This window comes from Myodes glareolus, chromosome 6 (genome assembly GCF_982192425.1).
Source record: "Myodes glareolus chromosome 6, mMyoGla1.1, whole genome shotgun sequence".
Lineage (NCBI taxonomy): Eukaryota > Metazoa > Chordata > Mammalia > Rodentia > Cricetidae > Myodes > Myodes glareolus.
In genome coordinates, this window is record NC_142031.1 from 108,885,317 (window position 1) to 108,898,656 (window position 13,340).

The following is a 13,340-nucleotide window of genomic DNA, read 5'->3' on the forward strand; positions in this document are numbered from 1 at the left end:
TCTCCATTTGGCCAGTGTTTACTGAGCAGGATGGAGGGTTAGGGCTGACCTGGGCAGCCTGAGCAGATGGGAGAGGAAAATCAATGAGGAAAATGTGCAGATGCGTTGCCATTTTATGGATAATGCTTCCAGGCACTTTGTCCAGTGTTGGGTTGCAGGGGCAGAGTTCCCTGTGCCGGACCCAATGAGTCCAACCTGGAGGGCCTGCCATTGTTTCCAGAGCAATATCTGCCTGGGAGGGATGGAGAAAGAGAGCTCAGACACGGGGAAGCTTGGCGTGCTGGTGAGCGTGCCAGTCGCCTGGAGGTTGATTTTCTTTTCAGAAGGGGATTGGGGCTCAGTTTGTGCTTCCATCAGCATTTTTAGTTTGGGTGTTTGCTGTGTACCCCTAAGACTGTTTGAGTCGAAGAACTGGCCTGTGTGCCCAAGATCAGAGGGAATTTTGTAGCAAGCAGAGACAGGTATTTCTCTGGCTTTCTATTCCCTGAAAGGGAGCTGTTGCCAACCTGGAGGCAGATGAGTTAGGCTGCTTGCTCTAAAGTACTGGCCAGGCCAGGGCTAACTGGGCTTTGGGAACCTTCTGCCCCTGGGAAGAGTGGAAGGAAGTCTTTGGAAAGGTGGAAAAAACTGGGCTTTACTTTGCTCCTTGGAGCAGAGAAAGGGGTGCCTGGTGAGGAGTTTGAATCAAATTTGCTCTCTTTAATAAAACAAAAAGCCATATTTCCTTATTTACAAAACAAAAACAAATCAGGCTTCCTCTACTTGAGTAAGATTGCCTTTCCCAGAAAGAGCCAACTCTGCCTTCTCCATGCCGACCTCGGTGGTAACTGTGCTTAACTGAGGCCATTTCAAGTGCTCTAACGCACCCCTCGGAAATAAAATGTGAGCTTTAATTGCTGTTCAATTACTTGTCAGCATTTCATATGATTTATGACCCAGTTCTGGTGCATTTTTGACCCAGTTAAAGACTCATAAATAATATAGTTTGACTAGAAAGAAGGAGAAATGGAGTATAGGTTTGTTAGAGACGTCTTTTTATTGTGCTTCAGTGCCGGCAAGCAGAATAAATATCTAACAACACGCTCTGTAAACTGGTTCTGTATAAAAGCATGCACAGTGAGAAACCAATAACTGCTTTCATAGGACACAGTGGTGTTTCCCTCTATAACAGAGCTAAAGCCACTGTTATAGCCAAACGATTAGCTATTAAAAAGACTGGTCCCCCTAGGCACTCCAAGCACCAGCCTCAACCTCACCGGCTGGGGCATTTCCTCAATAACTTTCCTCCCCATTCTTGGATTTTAAGGCTTTTTGCCAAAAGTTACTCCTCACCTACCTCCCTGGCTTGCACAGATAGTCTTGGAGCGACAAGACCTTTCAGAGATGGGTAGGACACCCGTTTGAATAGCAGAAAGGTCCCACCAGACACCTTCATTGCTCCGAGCACTCTGTGCCTGAGAAAATGCTTTCTTCTAGTACCTCTGAAAATGATGGGATTTAGGGAAGCTCAGAGGTACCGCGCAAAGAAAAACTTGGCGGGTTTGGAGAAGCCGGGTGAACGGTGGGATTTGCCTAGAAAGCTTACCCGTGGCAGTGAGCAATTTCAAGAGGTGGAAATCAAATAGCATATTTTCGATCACAACACAATAACAAACCAACAAAACCCGGCTATTATAAATCATTAATTTTAATCATCTCGCCTAAGCTTGTTCCAAAAACCAGTCTTTTGGATTCCAGATGTGAGGCATAATGCCTGGATACAGACCCGTGCTTTGAAATCAGAACTCTATTTTGCCCATTGGGGCCCACCGCCCAGAAGCCACCTAGTCGCGGGTCAGTAGAGGCCCTGGTCTGAGTTGAGCTCTCACCCAAGCTCTCTCGTGGCTCCCGCAACTCCTCAGGTCGGGCCTTGTCCCAGCGCTTGGGTGACTGGACTTGGTCTGGTCGAGCCGGAAAGGTACGCGTTGCAGACGCCCCAGTCCCTTGCTCCAACGCTCTCAGCCCCTTTGGACTAGACGGTCCACTCCCAGGTCTGGTTCTCACGGCCTTCCCTGCAGCTGGCTTAGCTGAGAAGGCGGTGAGAGTCGCGTCAGCAATTTGGAGGAGAAAGTGCGGGTTGATTATTGACCCACGCCTTCTTTCTTCAAATGCCACATCCGACCCCGAGGGTTTGAAGAGAAAATGCCGCGGAGCGGATTTTTGCGGCCGGGTCTCACCTCCTACACGTCCTGGTTCTTCCCTTTCAAGTTGCGCCGCTGCAATATGCCATAAGGAGCAAGTGTTTGCTGTTTTGTGCTCTGTTTACAGCTTTGGGGAGCCGAGTCATAAATCTTGCCCAGCCATAAATGACAAAAACCATTGGTATGCATGAGGCCACCCTGGCCCGGAGTGCTTTTTGATTTCTCCCCTTTCCCCTGGCTTTGTTTTTGCTCTAAGGTGACACTTTGGCTCCCTGACAATTTAAACATACTACTTATATTTTTAACACCTTCCTTTGAGAAAGGACCCTTGTTGCCGCCTCCGAATTGGATGAAAAGGCGCTCTCTCTCTCTCTCTCTCTCTCTCTCTCTCTCCTCTCTCTTTCCCACACTCCTACCCTGAAGGAGTTTACTTCTGAAGCTAGGAAGCTGAGGAAGGCACTGGGAATGATCCCATCCTCTTTAAAGTTGTGGCATATAACCAAATAAATTCAGCAGGCCTTTGCTCAAGCCAGCAAAAGAAAGGCCACTCGGCTACCGAGGTGGTGAAATATAATGGATGTCCATTTGTGTCGGTGTCACAGCCTTATCTGTCTTCCTTGTAGGTGACCTCCTTCCGTGCAGTACAGTGAAATGGGCACGAAAGAGGTGGAGACTCAAATTTCTAGGTATCTTTGTGTATGCCTGAGCCCGGAGAGGTTCCTTTTGCTGTGGGGACAGTTGTCTCTCTCCCCAGGACACTTCCCTCCTTATGGCCTAGAAATATAATCAAAGGCAGTTGAATAGCATTTGAGGATGTGTCTGGAAATAGGACCTATCCCTGCACCACAGGGACTGGCTTTGGGGTGTCTGTGTTGGGAGAGGCAGGTGAAGTAAACTACCCAAAGTCAGGGCAACTCATTTCTTTTTCTCCCCCACCCCCAATAAAAATGTCCAGGGCAGGGAATTGCGTGGTTTCTCAGACAGATTCTTAAGAAATAGAGCCCCGCAAGAGAGCCCCTTTGTGAGAGCCGTTTGTCCTCATTAGCATAATTTTCCTGGACTTTAGTGACGCCTAGGAAGGAGAGGGAGGGCGTGGGGTGGGGGAGGCCGCCCTCCTCCCGCTGCCGCCGAGCTCGCTCTGCTCCTGTTCCTCCCCTCGCCTTAGCCCCATCCCCCACGCCAGCGCTTCCCTAGCCGCTCGGCTCTCCCCTCCCGCCCGCCCCGGCACCCCTTACCGCACCCCCCGACCGACCCCTGCTCGGCGCAGTATTCATAAGAAACATACCCAAGTCGGTGCCACTAGCCCCGCGGAGCCCGGCCGCGCCAGCGCTTATCTGGGGCCGCGGCCGCGGGCAGGGCGGGGGCGGGCGTGGGGGAGGGGAGGAGAGGGGGTCCAGTAGCCCCAGTCCGCCCGGGGCCAGCCGCCCAAGCAGCAAGTCGCCCCGCTCTCCGCGGAGCCCCGGCCTCGGGGGTCTCCCGACAGCCCGCCCGCCCGCCGGCTCGGCGGATGCTGAGGGTCGTTGGCCATCCCGCGCCGAGGGGACCCCGGGCCGCAGCCCAAGCCCGAGCCCGCGGCGGCCGTCAGAAGTTAAGGTAAGCGGGGCCACCGCCGGCCTCTCTCAGCGCTGAATGGTAGAGTGTACGTCTCGGTGATTTATGGCTGCAGACTTAAATCTCGGTTCAAGAAGAGTTCACAAGCCGGAGCTTCCTCGCCGGCAGTGACTGATACCCTCACACTTCAGTTCAGGCCGCGCTCCCATCCCCGCCCCCACTCTCCCCTCTTTCCTAGCCCAGCCTCAACTTTTCTGGGTTGGTGAGAGAGGGAGGAGTGGGCTGGGAACGCTGGCTTCTACCTCGACGACCCCTTTCAAACTCGGGTGAGGGCAGCAAAGGAAAAGAGAGGGAGCAGAGTCTGGAGGAGGTGGAATTTGGGCATACCTTCTGTGGAGACAACGGGGTTTGCTTCCTGTACTCAGTTCAGCCTCCTCAACTCGCTTCAGCTCTTGCACCTGGGGGTTATTGTCCAGGACCAGATCTTTGTGGAGCAATCTCCCTCCACCCTCAGCCCTTGCTTGGGGGGGGACAAAGCAAAGTTTCCTGGCTGGCAAACCTCCAACTTCTTTACTAGGTTGAAAACTTTGGGGGCTGGAGGGGGCGGGTGGTGTGGGCTCTAAGGTGATTGCGGACCTCAAACAATGGGATCTCTAAGTTGAATTCATGTTTTAAGTTTGTGGACGCTGCCTTATGCTCTTTGATTTTAAAGATTCTTGTTGTTATTTTAGAAGGCAATGTACAGTCTGATGAAAAGGCTAAAGCAAGCAGCAGGCTGGTATAGCCTGTGCTAAGGGCTTAGAAAGTCACTAGAAATACTGCACGTTCAAAATCAATTTTGTTTCATCTAATATCTTACTGTTTAAATGTCTAGAGTAATTTTCTTAACCTGACGTTTTACCTTAATCAAGCTTGGTATCTCAAAAATTTATAATGACAGGCATTAACACTGCCAAATATAATAGGAACTGTTTGCAGTGTAAGAACGAGGAAAGTAGACATTAAATTGTAATTCACTTTTAAATTTTATTTTGCCCTTTATTTACTTTCCATAGTGTTATCTGTAGCTTCCTAGACATTTCCAAAAGGGAAACAATACTCCAGGGTTCATGGCCACGCACAATAACTCTGGATAAGTGCTGCTGTGATTCTTTATTGAGTTCTGAAAAATTAATTGTGCCTGTTTTCCAGATGTTGATCAGATTGTTGGTTTAATGATGAAATCTAGGGGAGTTTATTATTAAAAACAAGATTATAACCACCCATTGGTGGATACTTGTTATATTATTTTTCTGGTTAATATCTGCTATTTCTAGAAAAGTTAAATAGCTCTGGGATTGAATAGTCACAGTAGGGGTTTGAAACATAAAACATTATCTGCATGGATTTGCTGGCAGTTTTCTTGCTGGTCAGAGGGACTAGCGTTCTGAGTGTGTGTGTGTGTGTGCACATGTAAGACTCACAAGGAACTTTTCTTGCTGAGAATTAGAAGTTTACTCTGTAAAAGTTGAAAACCAAGAGACCGCAGATTTCACTTCTAACAAACCACTTTCTAAGTGGGATTTTTAGTTGCTTTTTAGGTTTCTCTTTACTTAGTATTTCTGGAGGAGGAAAATAAAACAAATAACAAATATGATCAACAACAGTATACAAAGATCAGGGAAGTCTGGCAGGAGTTTATGGTTTGTGCTTCCATGCCTCCTCTGGAGCCAAATGACCCCCATACATCAAATTGCATAGCAGTTTCTAAGACAGAACCTATTATCGTTAAGTTGGAAGGAGAGTTCAAGCTGTGGTCATGGAGATGAACGCTGGTTTTTCAGGTTCCTGGTGGGTTGTTTTTTTCTCTAATCCATCATGTTTTAACAGGTAGAATTTGATAGTTGCCCAGAATAACAGCACCTCAGAAAGTCCAAGGCAGGAGAGTCTGGGAATCTCCTGTAACTTCAAAACAGAGTCTAGGTGACTTGTTTCAAAGTGCCTGAAAAACAGGGTAGGAAAAAGGGTATAGACAGTTACAGGGTTTGAGTTGAGTTTGTGACTTATGGGTGGGGTATTAGTGTTTGTCATTCCCAGCACCCCTACGAGAGAGAGAGAGAGAGAGAGAGAGAGAGAGAGAGAGAGAGAGAGAGAGAGAGAGAGAGAGAGAGAGAGAGAAGGGTTCCACCCAAAGTTTTCTCTCCCACCGACCCACTTCTTGACCTCATAGGGTTCATTTGGAAGAGGTTGGTCCTCTTCACTGAACTAGAGCAGGTTAACGACCCAATAGGCTCAGCTTCTGAAGTTCATCATGGATTGATAGAGTCGTTGCCTCTGTGTGTGTGTGTGTGTGTGTGTGTGTGTGTGTGTGTGTGTGTGTAAACCTCCTTTGAGAGCTCCCGGAAAAGTCTGGCTAGGAAGAAAGTCTGCCTCTGTTAGGGTTTGGGCACAAATATAAATCCTAAAGTGGGAATTGGAGAAAAAAAATGGCGACCCGTTGCCCTCTTGAGAGTTCCCCCAAAGTCTCGAGAGAGCCTCAGCCTCTACAAAGGGACGCCACGGTTTCTTCTGGAAAAGAAAGACTCCAGCCTAGCCTCCAAAACCTTCCTCATTTTGGACTTCGACTCCAGAGACCCAGCTTCCAGCCCTTACTGGTTCTGCTCCTCTCTCCGCGGAAAATCCCCCAACTCCAGACGCAAGTTAAGCAAATATTTGTAGCTGCCAGTAAATTCCAGCAGCTTTTTATAGCGCGGCTCCCTGCGCCCGGGGCCACGTCGTGCTGCTAAATATTGCTGACCACTTTTTCTTTTATGGCTTTCATGTCACTTAGCTATTGAGAGTAAGATGGATTTGCGCGGAGCCCTCACCGCGCTGCACTTCTCCCTCCTCCCTTCAGGTCTGCGTGGGGCGGCCATTGGCGGCGGAGTGTCACGTGACCGCGGGGGTGTGCCAATGTGCTCCCTTACGGGTGTCAAGCCCCTGTCAGAGTGTGCGATCACGATCGTGAAACATCGCGATGCAAAAAGCGACCTTCTACGACAGCTCGGCGATCTACGGTGGCTACCCCTACCAAGCAGCCAATGGGTTCGCTTTCAATGCCAGTCAGCAGCCATACGCGCCGCCTGCGGCTTTGGGAACCGACGGCGTTGAGTACCACCGACCCGCCTGCTCCCTCCAGTCCCCCGTCAGTGCTGGGGGTCACCCCAAAGCTCACGAGCTGAGTGAAGCGTGTCTGCGCACCTTGAGTGGCCCTTCTAGCCAGCCCCCAGGCTTGGGTGATCCGCCTTTGCCTCCACCTCCTCCCCAGGCAGCGCCCCCAGCCCCACAGCCTCCCCAGCCCCCACCACAGCCCCCTGCACCCACTCCTGCAGCTCCCCCGCCTCCCTCTTCTGTATCACCCCCTCAAAGTGCCAACAGCAACCCTACCCCCGCCAGCACAGCCAAGAGCCCCCTGATCAACTCTCCCACAGTGGGCAAACAAATCTTTCCCTGGATGAAGGAGTCGAGACAGAACACTAAGCAGAAAACCAGCGGCTCCAGCTCAGGTAAATGGGTGCCTTCTGGAGGCAGGGCCTATGGCCAAGCACTGAGCCTTAAGCCACCTCCAGACATTACCAGCACAGTCTAGGAGCCCTGGAGATGTATCTCCTGCACTCTATTCCCCCACCATACACACACAAGGAGAAAAGTGTTTCCAGAATCTTTGCTTCTTAGGGGACTGATAAGGTTTCTGTGGCAAGGATCCCCCAGACATAAACCTAACCCGAGACTTCTCTAGAGCAGTGTGAGCCTGGGGAAGTTGGAATCTCTCCTTGTTCCACTGTTGTGAGTCGAGACCTCTAGGGAGAACCATCCAGAGGGCTTCTGTCTCTCTAGGCAGAAGCTCCTCTTTTCTAAGCAAACAGTGGCATCCTCCCATACAGAGATGTGGCAGAATAAAAGCAGGCCTAATCATCACCCAAGTCAGAATCAATGCTTTGTCTATAAGCAGAGCCAGTGTTTGCTGCAGCAGATGGAGTGGCTGCCTTAGCTCTGGGCAGGCCTTGCTCAGTCTCAGTACAATGAAGGAGGCAGCCGGGCATCTGGGAGGGGGGTGGGGGGGAGGGGATTCAGCTCATCTTCCTAATGGGAACCACATGGGGCTTTGGGAACTGGACTCCCGGTAGAGGAGCCTCAACCTCTAGGCCCTGGGCTTCCTGGTCCTTTGGTTACCTTGGCCCCTCCCCTTCCAGTTTCAATTGCTCTCCCCTGAGCCTGAGTGTCTGGAACATCCAGAGCCCCGGAATTTGGGGAGCCAAGGAAGACAGAAGGCACCAACGTGATGAGCCAAATTGAGCAGCCTGCTTCATGACATCGAGAGCCCTAATAACCAGTCCTCCTCAAGTACCCTCCCAGGACTAGAGAGCTTCAGTGAGCTCTGCTCTCCTTTGGTCAGAGAAGGTCTTCCAGTTTGACCTTAGGGATGGTAGATTCTAAAACTGGTTAGCTGAAGCTAATGGCTGATTACTCAGATACACTGGGAGGATGAAAGGCCTTCATGCATACACTAGGTCTCTCACATTTCAGCGACTGAAGGAACGAAGATAGTGACACCTGCCCACAGGAAGCTTACCGTCGGGTGGGCCAGTCTATCAGCTGAACAAGCAAAAGGTTCGAGAGGAAGTGCAGGCCAGAAAGGCAAGCAGGAGGCTCTGTTGCTCTGTCCTCCCCTTGAAGCCCAGGATTTGCTCGCTCCTTTAGGCTCCTTAGTGGAAGGAAGGGCAGGCTAACTGGGCTGTTTCTGCACACCAAGAGTCCTGCTTCTCTCTGGTGGAGGACAGGGCCTTTAGTGGGGTGAAGAAAGGAGGGGCTAGGCTAGGGCTGGGGAGCTGGGCGGGGTAGCCAGCATCTCCTGACACCACTCTTCCTTTCTGTGCCCCCCCCCCCCCGCAGGGGAGAGCTGCGCTGGTGACAAGAGCCCGCCTGGGCAAGCTTCGTCCAAGCGCGCGCGCACAGCGTACACGAGCGCGCAGCTGGTTGAGCTGGAGAAGGAGTTCCACTTCAACCGCTACCTTTGCCGGCCGCGCCGAGTGGAAATGGCCAACCTGCTGAACCTCACTGAGCGCCAGATCAAGATCTGGTTCCAGAACCGCCGAATGAAGTACAAGAAAGACCAGAAGGGCAAGGGCATGCTGACCTCGTCTGGGGGCCAGTCTCCAAGTCGCAGTCCCGTGCCTCCCGGTGCAGGAGGTTATCTGAACTCTATGCATTCGCTGGTCAACAGTGTCCCTTATGAGCCCCAGTCACCTCCTCCCTTCTCCAAGCCCCCCCAAGGCGCCTACGGGTTGCCTCCTGCCTCCTATCCCGCTCCCCTGCCCAACTGCGCTCCTCCTCCTCCCCCACAGAAGCGCTATGCAGCGGCGGGGTCAGGCGCAGGGGGCACCCCTGACTACGACCCGCATGCTCACAGCCTGCAGGGTAACGGCAGCTATGGGACCCCACACTTACAGGGAAGCCCCGTCTTCGTAGGGGGCAGCTATGTGGAGCCCATGAGCAACTCCGGGCCAGCACTCTTTGGCCTAACCCACCTCCCCCACACCACCTCGGCTGCCATGGACTACGGGGGCACTGGGCCGCTGGGCAGCGGTCACCACCATGGGCCGGGGCCTGGGGAGCCGCACCCCACCTACACGGACCTTACTGCCCACCATCCTTCTCAGGGAAGAATTCAGGAAGCGCCCAAACTCACCCACCTGTGATGTTGGGCTCGGGCTGCGTGCCAGGAGAGTTGCCCTCCCCACCCTCTTTGGTTCTTTTTCCTTTTTAAAATTTTGTTTTGTTTTCTGTTCTTCCTGCCTCTCCCTTTTCTTCTCTGCACCCCTCCCTCATTTTGTTTTCTTTGGTAATGCGTTTTTATGGTTTATGTGACGTAGCAATCTTGGTTGCTGGAAAGGCTGTATCAGTAGTGACATTTCCATCCCCCACCGCCCAGACCCGGCCTCTGGCTCTACACCCTTAACCTTCTCTACTCTTTGATAAGAAACAGGGTATATGAACAAACTTGCTAGTTGAGTTTTCAATGTGAATTTGTTTGTACGTTATGGCTCCCGAGAGGAAGCAATTACGTTTATTTTTTTTAAGTTTTAGTTTTTAAAATTGCACTTCTTGTAATGAGCGAGAAAAAGAAATCAAAGGCGCTTTGAAACAGGGAGTCCCTGTGCAAAGATGACTACGTGTACGTCTTTCCGTGTGTGTATGCTTGTGAACAGTCAGATTTATTTATATTTTTTGCAAGCATTGAATAGTCTAAGTTTTAAATATTATTTATCCCCATCCGTTCGTATTTATATTAAAGAAATTCTGTACCCTGATTGTTCAGAAGGTTTCTTGAGCCTTTTGTTCAATGGTGTATTGGCATACATATAAAATTTATTTGAAAGGGAAATAAAATTCCTTTATAAAACCCGTAGCGATGCAATAAGAACAGAGAAGACCCAGCGTTTGAAAACAGTGGTTTAGGTTTGAGACATCCGGCAGAACTGAACGCTAAAAATGCTAGATTTGTTTTGAGAGTTTTACATTCCTTGCTGCTCACATTCTGAGAAACAAAACAAAATAAAAAAATAAAGTTTTTATTCTGATTAAGATCCGTGTCAAAGGGGGTTCTTTGGCTGAAGACGGGGCTCGGTGTCGAGTACAGGCAGAGTACAGCGGCTGCCTCAGCACCGCAACTTCAGCGTGCGGCCTGGCCCGGTGTGTGTCGCCTGGAAGCTAAGCGAGTTCCTGGAGAAAGAGGTCGTGGTTTCTGGAGGCTGCCTCAGCTCGGGAAATGCATTGCTCCGGGTCTGCTGGGTTGCCTGGTTCCCAGCTGCCGCCCAAGCAGGCGAAGGGCGCCTGACTGCGAAGTGCCGGGCAGCGTGGAAGAAACAAAGGAAGCCGGCCGGAGGCGCGGCGGGGGGCGCACAGGTGCGGGGCGTCGCGCCCCGAGAATTCTGAGCTCTTCCCCACTCCCCCGCACCGAAAGCCCAGCCTCATCCTTGGGAATCACACAGGTCTTGAGCTCTTTCCATAAGCTATTCCAGGTCTCCATCGAGGATGCTTTGTGGTTCATTATCGCTTCTGGAGAAGGAAGAGAGAGGAAAAATTCTCTCCTAAATTCAGCTCCAAAGAGACCAGTGCTCCCTCGGGTCTCCAGCAAAAGAACTGAGCTCCAGCGAGTCTCTAGGCCTTCCTTGGACTGGAAGGAATCCCTTCCGTGAATCTCAGCATCAACTTCCTCCCGGAATTCAACATTTGCCATTCTGTGGATTTATTTTCTCTCTTTTTATGACCCCAGGGGGAGGAGGAGAGAGAAAGGAGATTGGTATCTTTCTAATAAAAATGCAATTGTACAAGTGCTTCTTTCATTTGCTGCTACACAAGCTTAAAATTACATTTTCACGTTTGGATTCAAGATAGGATGCAGGCTGACTGGCTGGCAGAGTCAAAGGCAGACACAGGAAAAGGAAACTATTTCCATCTTCAAGGTAAAGAATTACCAATTCAAGAACCAAATTCAGAAAATGCAAGCCTCAGAGCTGCACCCCATTATCAAAGCTGAAGGCGAAAGGCCTGTGCCTGAGAACTGGGAGGATCTGAGCCCCCATCCTCCCTGGATTGTATCTTTCAGGGACAGAAGTGGGAAATGTCGCCATTTTGTTTGCAACCTCAAATATCTAACATCATGGCCTCTACCCACCCACTACCCCAGCACCCCAAGAAAATCCTTAGAAGACACTGGAGTCATTTCTGCGGAACCTCAGAGAGCAGCTTCTAGGGACTCTTTTCACATTTTAGGAAAAAGAAAAATCTCGGAGGATACAAAACCTGGCCGCTACAGAAAGCTACAGTCTCCGCCGCAGGAGCTTCCCCCACATCCAACCTCCAGCTCTTGATTCACATTTTCTTTTCAAAGATTTTGGCCTGTTGGGAAGTAGACTTGGTCCCCTTACCCCAACCTCATTACCGAAATAACGTGCAGACATCAGAAATGCAGAGGCTGGAAAACCAGTCTTGGTGAGGGCCTTTTGGCTGTTGCTGCCGGGCAGATACAGTAGTCTTTTTATGTAAACCTTTCAGAAACATGCAGAAAATTACCTGGGAAAATAAGGCCAGCATCAAGGGGAAGAGGCGTATGTGGGGTCTCCACCTGAAAATCTTTGAGATGTCAGCACTTGAACCCAACTCCTAAAATCTTTCCTTTAAGGCAAGAATGGTTTGGGGGGTCCTCTTCTTCCCTCAGGGCAGAGATTGTACAAGGAAATTCTAATACTGTTTCCCATATCTTGCCAGTCCAGGCATTCATTTTGGCTTTCAAAGAAAAAATATACATCTAGCCCTCAGCTTCCTGGATATTAGAAAGAAATCTTTATTAAAATATATCCAGAGTTAAAGTAATGGATTGGGGGAAGATCTGAACATTGGACTGTCTCGGAAAAGGGTGTTCTTCCAGATGGCTTTTGAATTAAGGCAGCTGAGAGAAGCAAAATGCTCTCACCCACGCAGCCTGACAAAGCCCAGTGGTATGGGCAGTCAGGCCATCTAACTTTCCTTCCCTGTCCCTCCACACTTTTCTGGTAAAAGCAAATGTCCAAAGCCACCCCCCCCAATCTGCAAAGCACCTTAGAATCCTCTCTCCTACCCCAAACCAATCTTTAAAAAGACAAAATCTCCTTGTTTACTTGCGTTTCCTGCTCTCCTCTTTGCTCGGCCACATTGAGCTTGGAAAAAGCTTGAAGCTGAAATGTGTTCTTAAGGGCCAGAAGCTGTCAAGGCTTTGGGTGAGCAAGATTGATCACACCCAGACTTCCTTCAGACCTTTGTTTGGAATAAAAGCAAGAAAACTGGAAAACCTTACATTTTCCAAACTAGCATCTCTATCTGCAAGGCAATGCTCTGAGTTGGTCAAGGTTGGAGACCACTTTATAGCTCATTTCCAACCCAAACCCCTTAGATGCTGGCCTCAGAGATGGAGTTCTCCCCTTATTCCTTGGTCGGCCTTTCTCATTTTCTGCTTAGAATTTTCTCCCCCACCAACCTCTCTCTCCTTGGCCATCAGAATGATTTATTTTCCTGCCACTGATGCCTGCCGGCCTGGGGCACTCTGATCACTTGGTCCATTTCAAAGGAAGAAAAAAAGAAGGAAAAAAAAAAAAAACCCAAATCGCCTCCCATCCTTAGGGTTTGTGGGAGAGAAGATACCTTCATCAAATCTCTCTCTCTCTCTCTCTCTCTCTCTCTCTCTCTCTCTCTCTCTCTCTCTCCTCTCTCTTTTCTAGTTTTTGTGATTTTTTTCTTTTAAGTTCTTGCTTGGTTTCTAAAGGTGTTATCTTTTGAATCCTTCAGCACTGTCCAGCACTCACTCTGAAGTCCTGTCTCAGAACTGGAGGAAAGAGAATGAAGGAGAAGTTGAGGCGATGTAACTCCTCCTTGAGTCGCCCTCTCCTCCGCAGTGCTGTTTCCCACAACAGAACCAGGGTGCAAATCTCCCTGGTGCCCAAGAACAGGAAGGTGTGGGAGGCAATTCAGGCTGCCAAGAAACGCTTGCTGCTTCTGAACCAACCAGTCCCCAACCAGAGCGACAAGTACTCGAAGAAGAGTAAGAGGGAAAAG

At 50.1% G+C, this 13,340-nt stretch overlaps 1 protein-coding gene and 2 long non-coding RNA genes across 7 annotated transcripts in view; 1 reads left to right on the forward strand and 2 right to left on the reverse strand.

Annotated features, from left to right (window-relative positions):
- Hoxa3 (homeobox A3) overlaps positions 1–10,334 on the forward strand; it is a 44,079-nt gene extending 33,745 nt beyond the window's left edge. For 4 of the 5 annotated variants that reach the window (XM_085691063.2, XM_048440355.2, XM_087907478.1 and 1 more), the window contains 2 exons: positions 6,607–7,255; positions 8,643–10,334. In XM_085691063.2, coding sequence (XP_085547189.1) covers positions 6,727–7,255; positions 8,643–9,448 — 1,335 coding nt within the window. In that variant the 5' untranslated portion in view covers positions 6,607–6,726 and the 3' untranslated portion in view covers positions 9,449–10,334. Of the gene's footprint in view, positions 1–3,289; positions 3,774–6,606; positions 7,256–8,642 lie in introns of those variants that run through there. The other variant, XM_048440357.3, reaches the window with a different exon arrangement.
- Positions 1,668–3,249, reverse strand: LOC146894374 (uncharacterized). Its single transcript, XR_015002436.2, has 2 exons — positions 2,217–3,249; positions 1,668–2,066 (listed from the first exon to the last, which is right to left on the reverse strand). It is a non-coding gene; the product is annotated as an uncharacterized LOC146894374 (long non-coding RNA).
- On the reverse strand, positions 10,308–12,876 carry LOC146894375 (uncharacterized). Its single transcript, XR_015002435.2, has 2 exons — positions 11,826–12,876; positions 10,308–11,009 (listed from the first exon to the last, which is right to left on the reverse strand). It is a non-coding gene; the product is annotated as an uncharacterized LOC146894375 (long non-coding RNA).
- Positions 12,877–13,340: the final 464 nt, after the last annotated feature.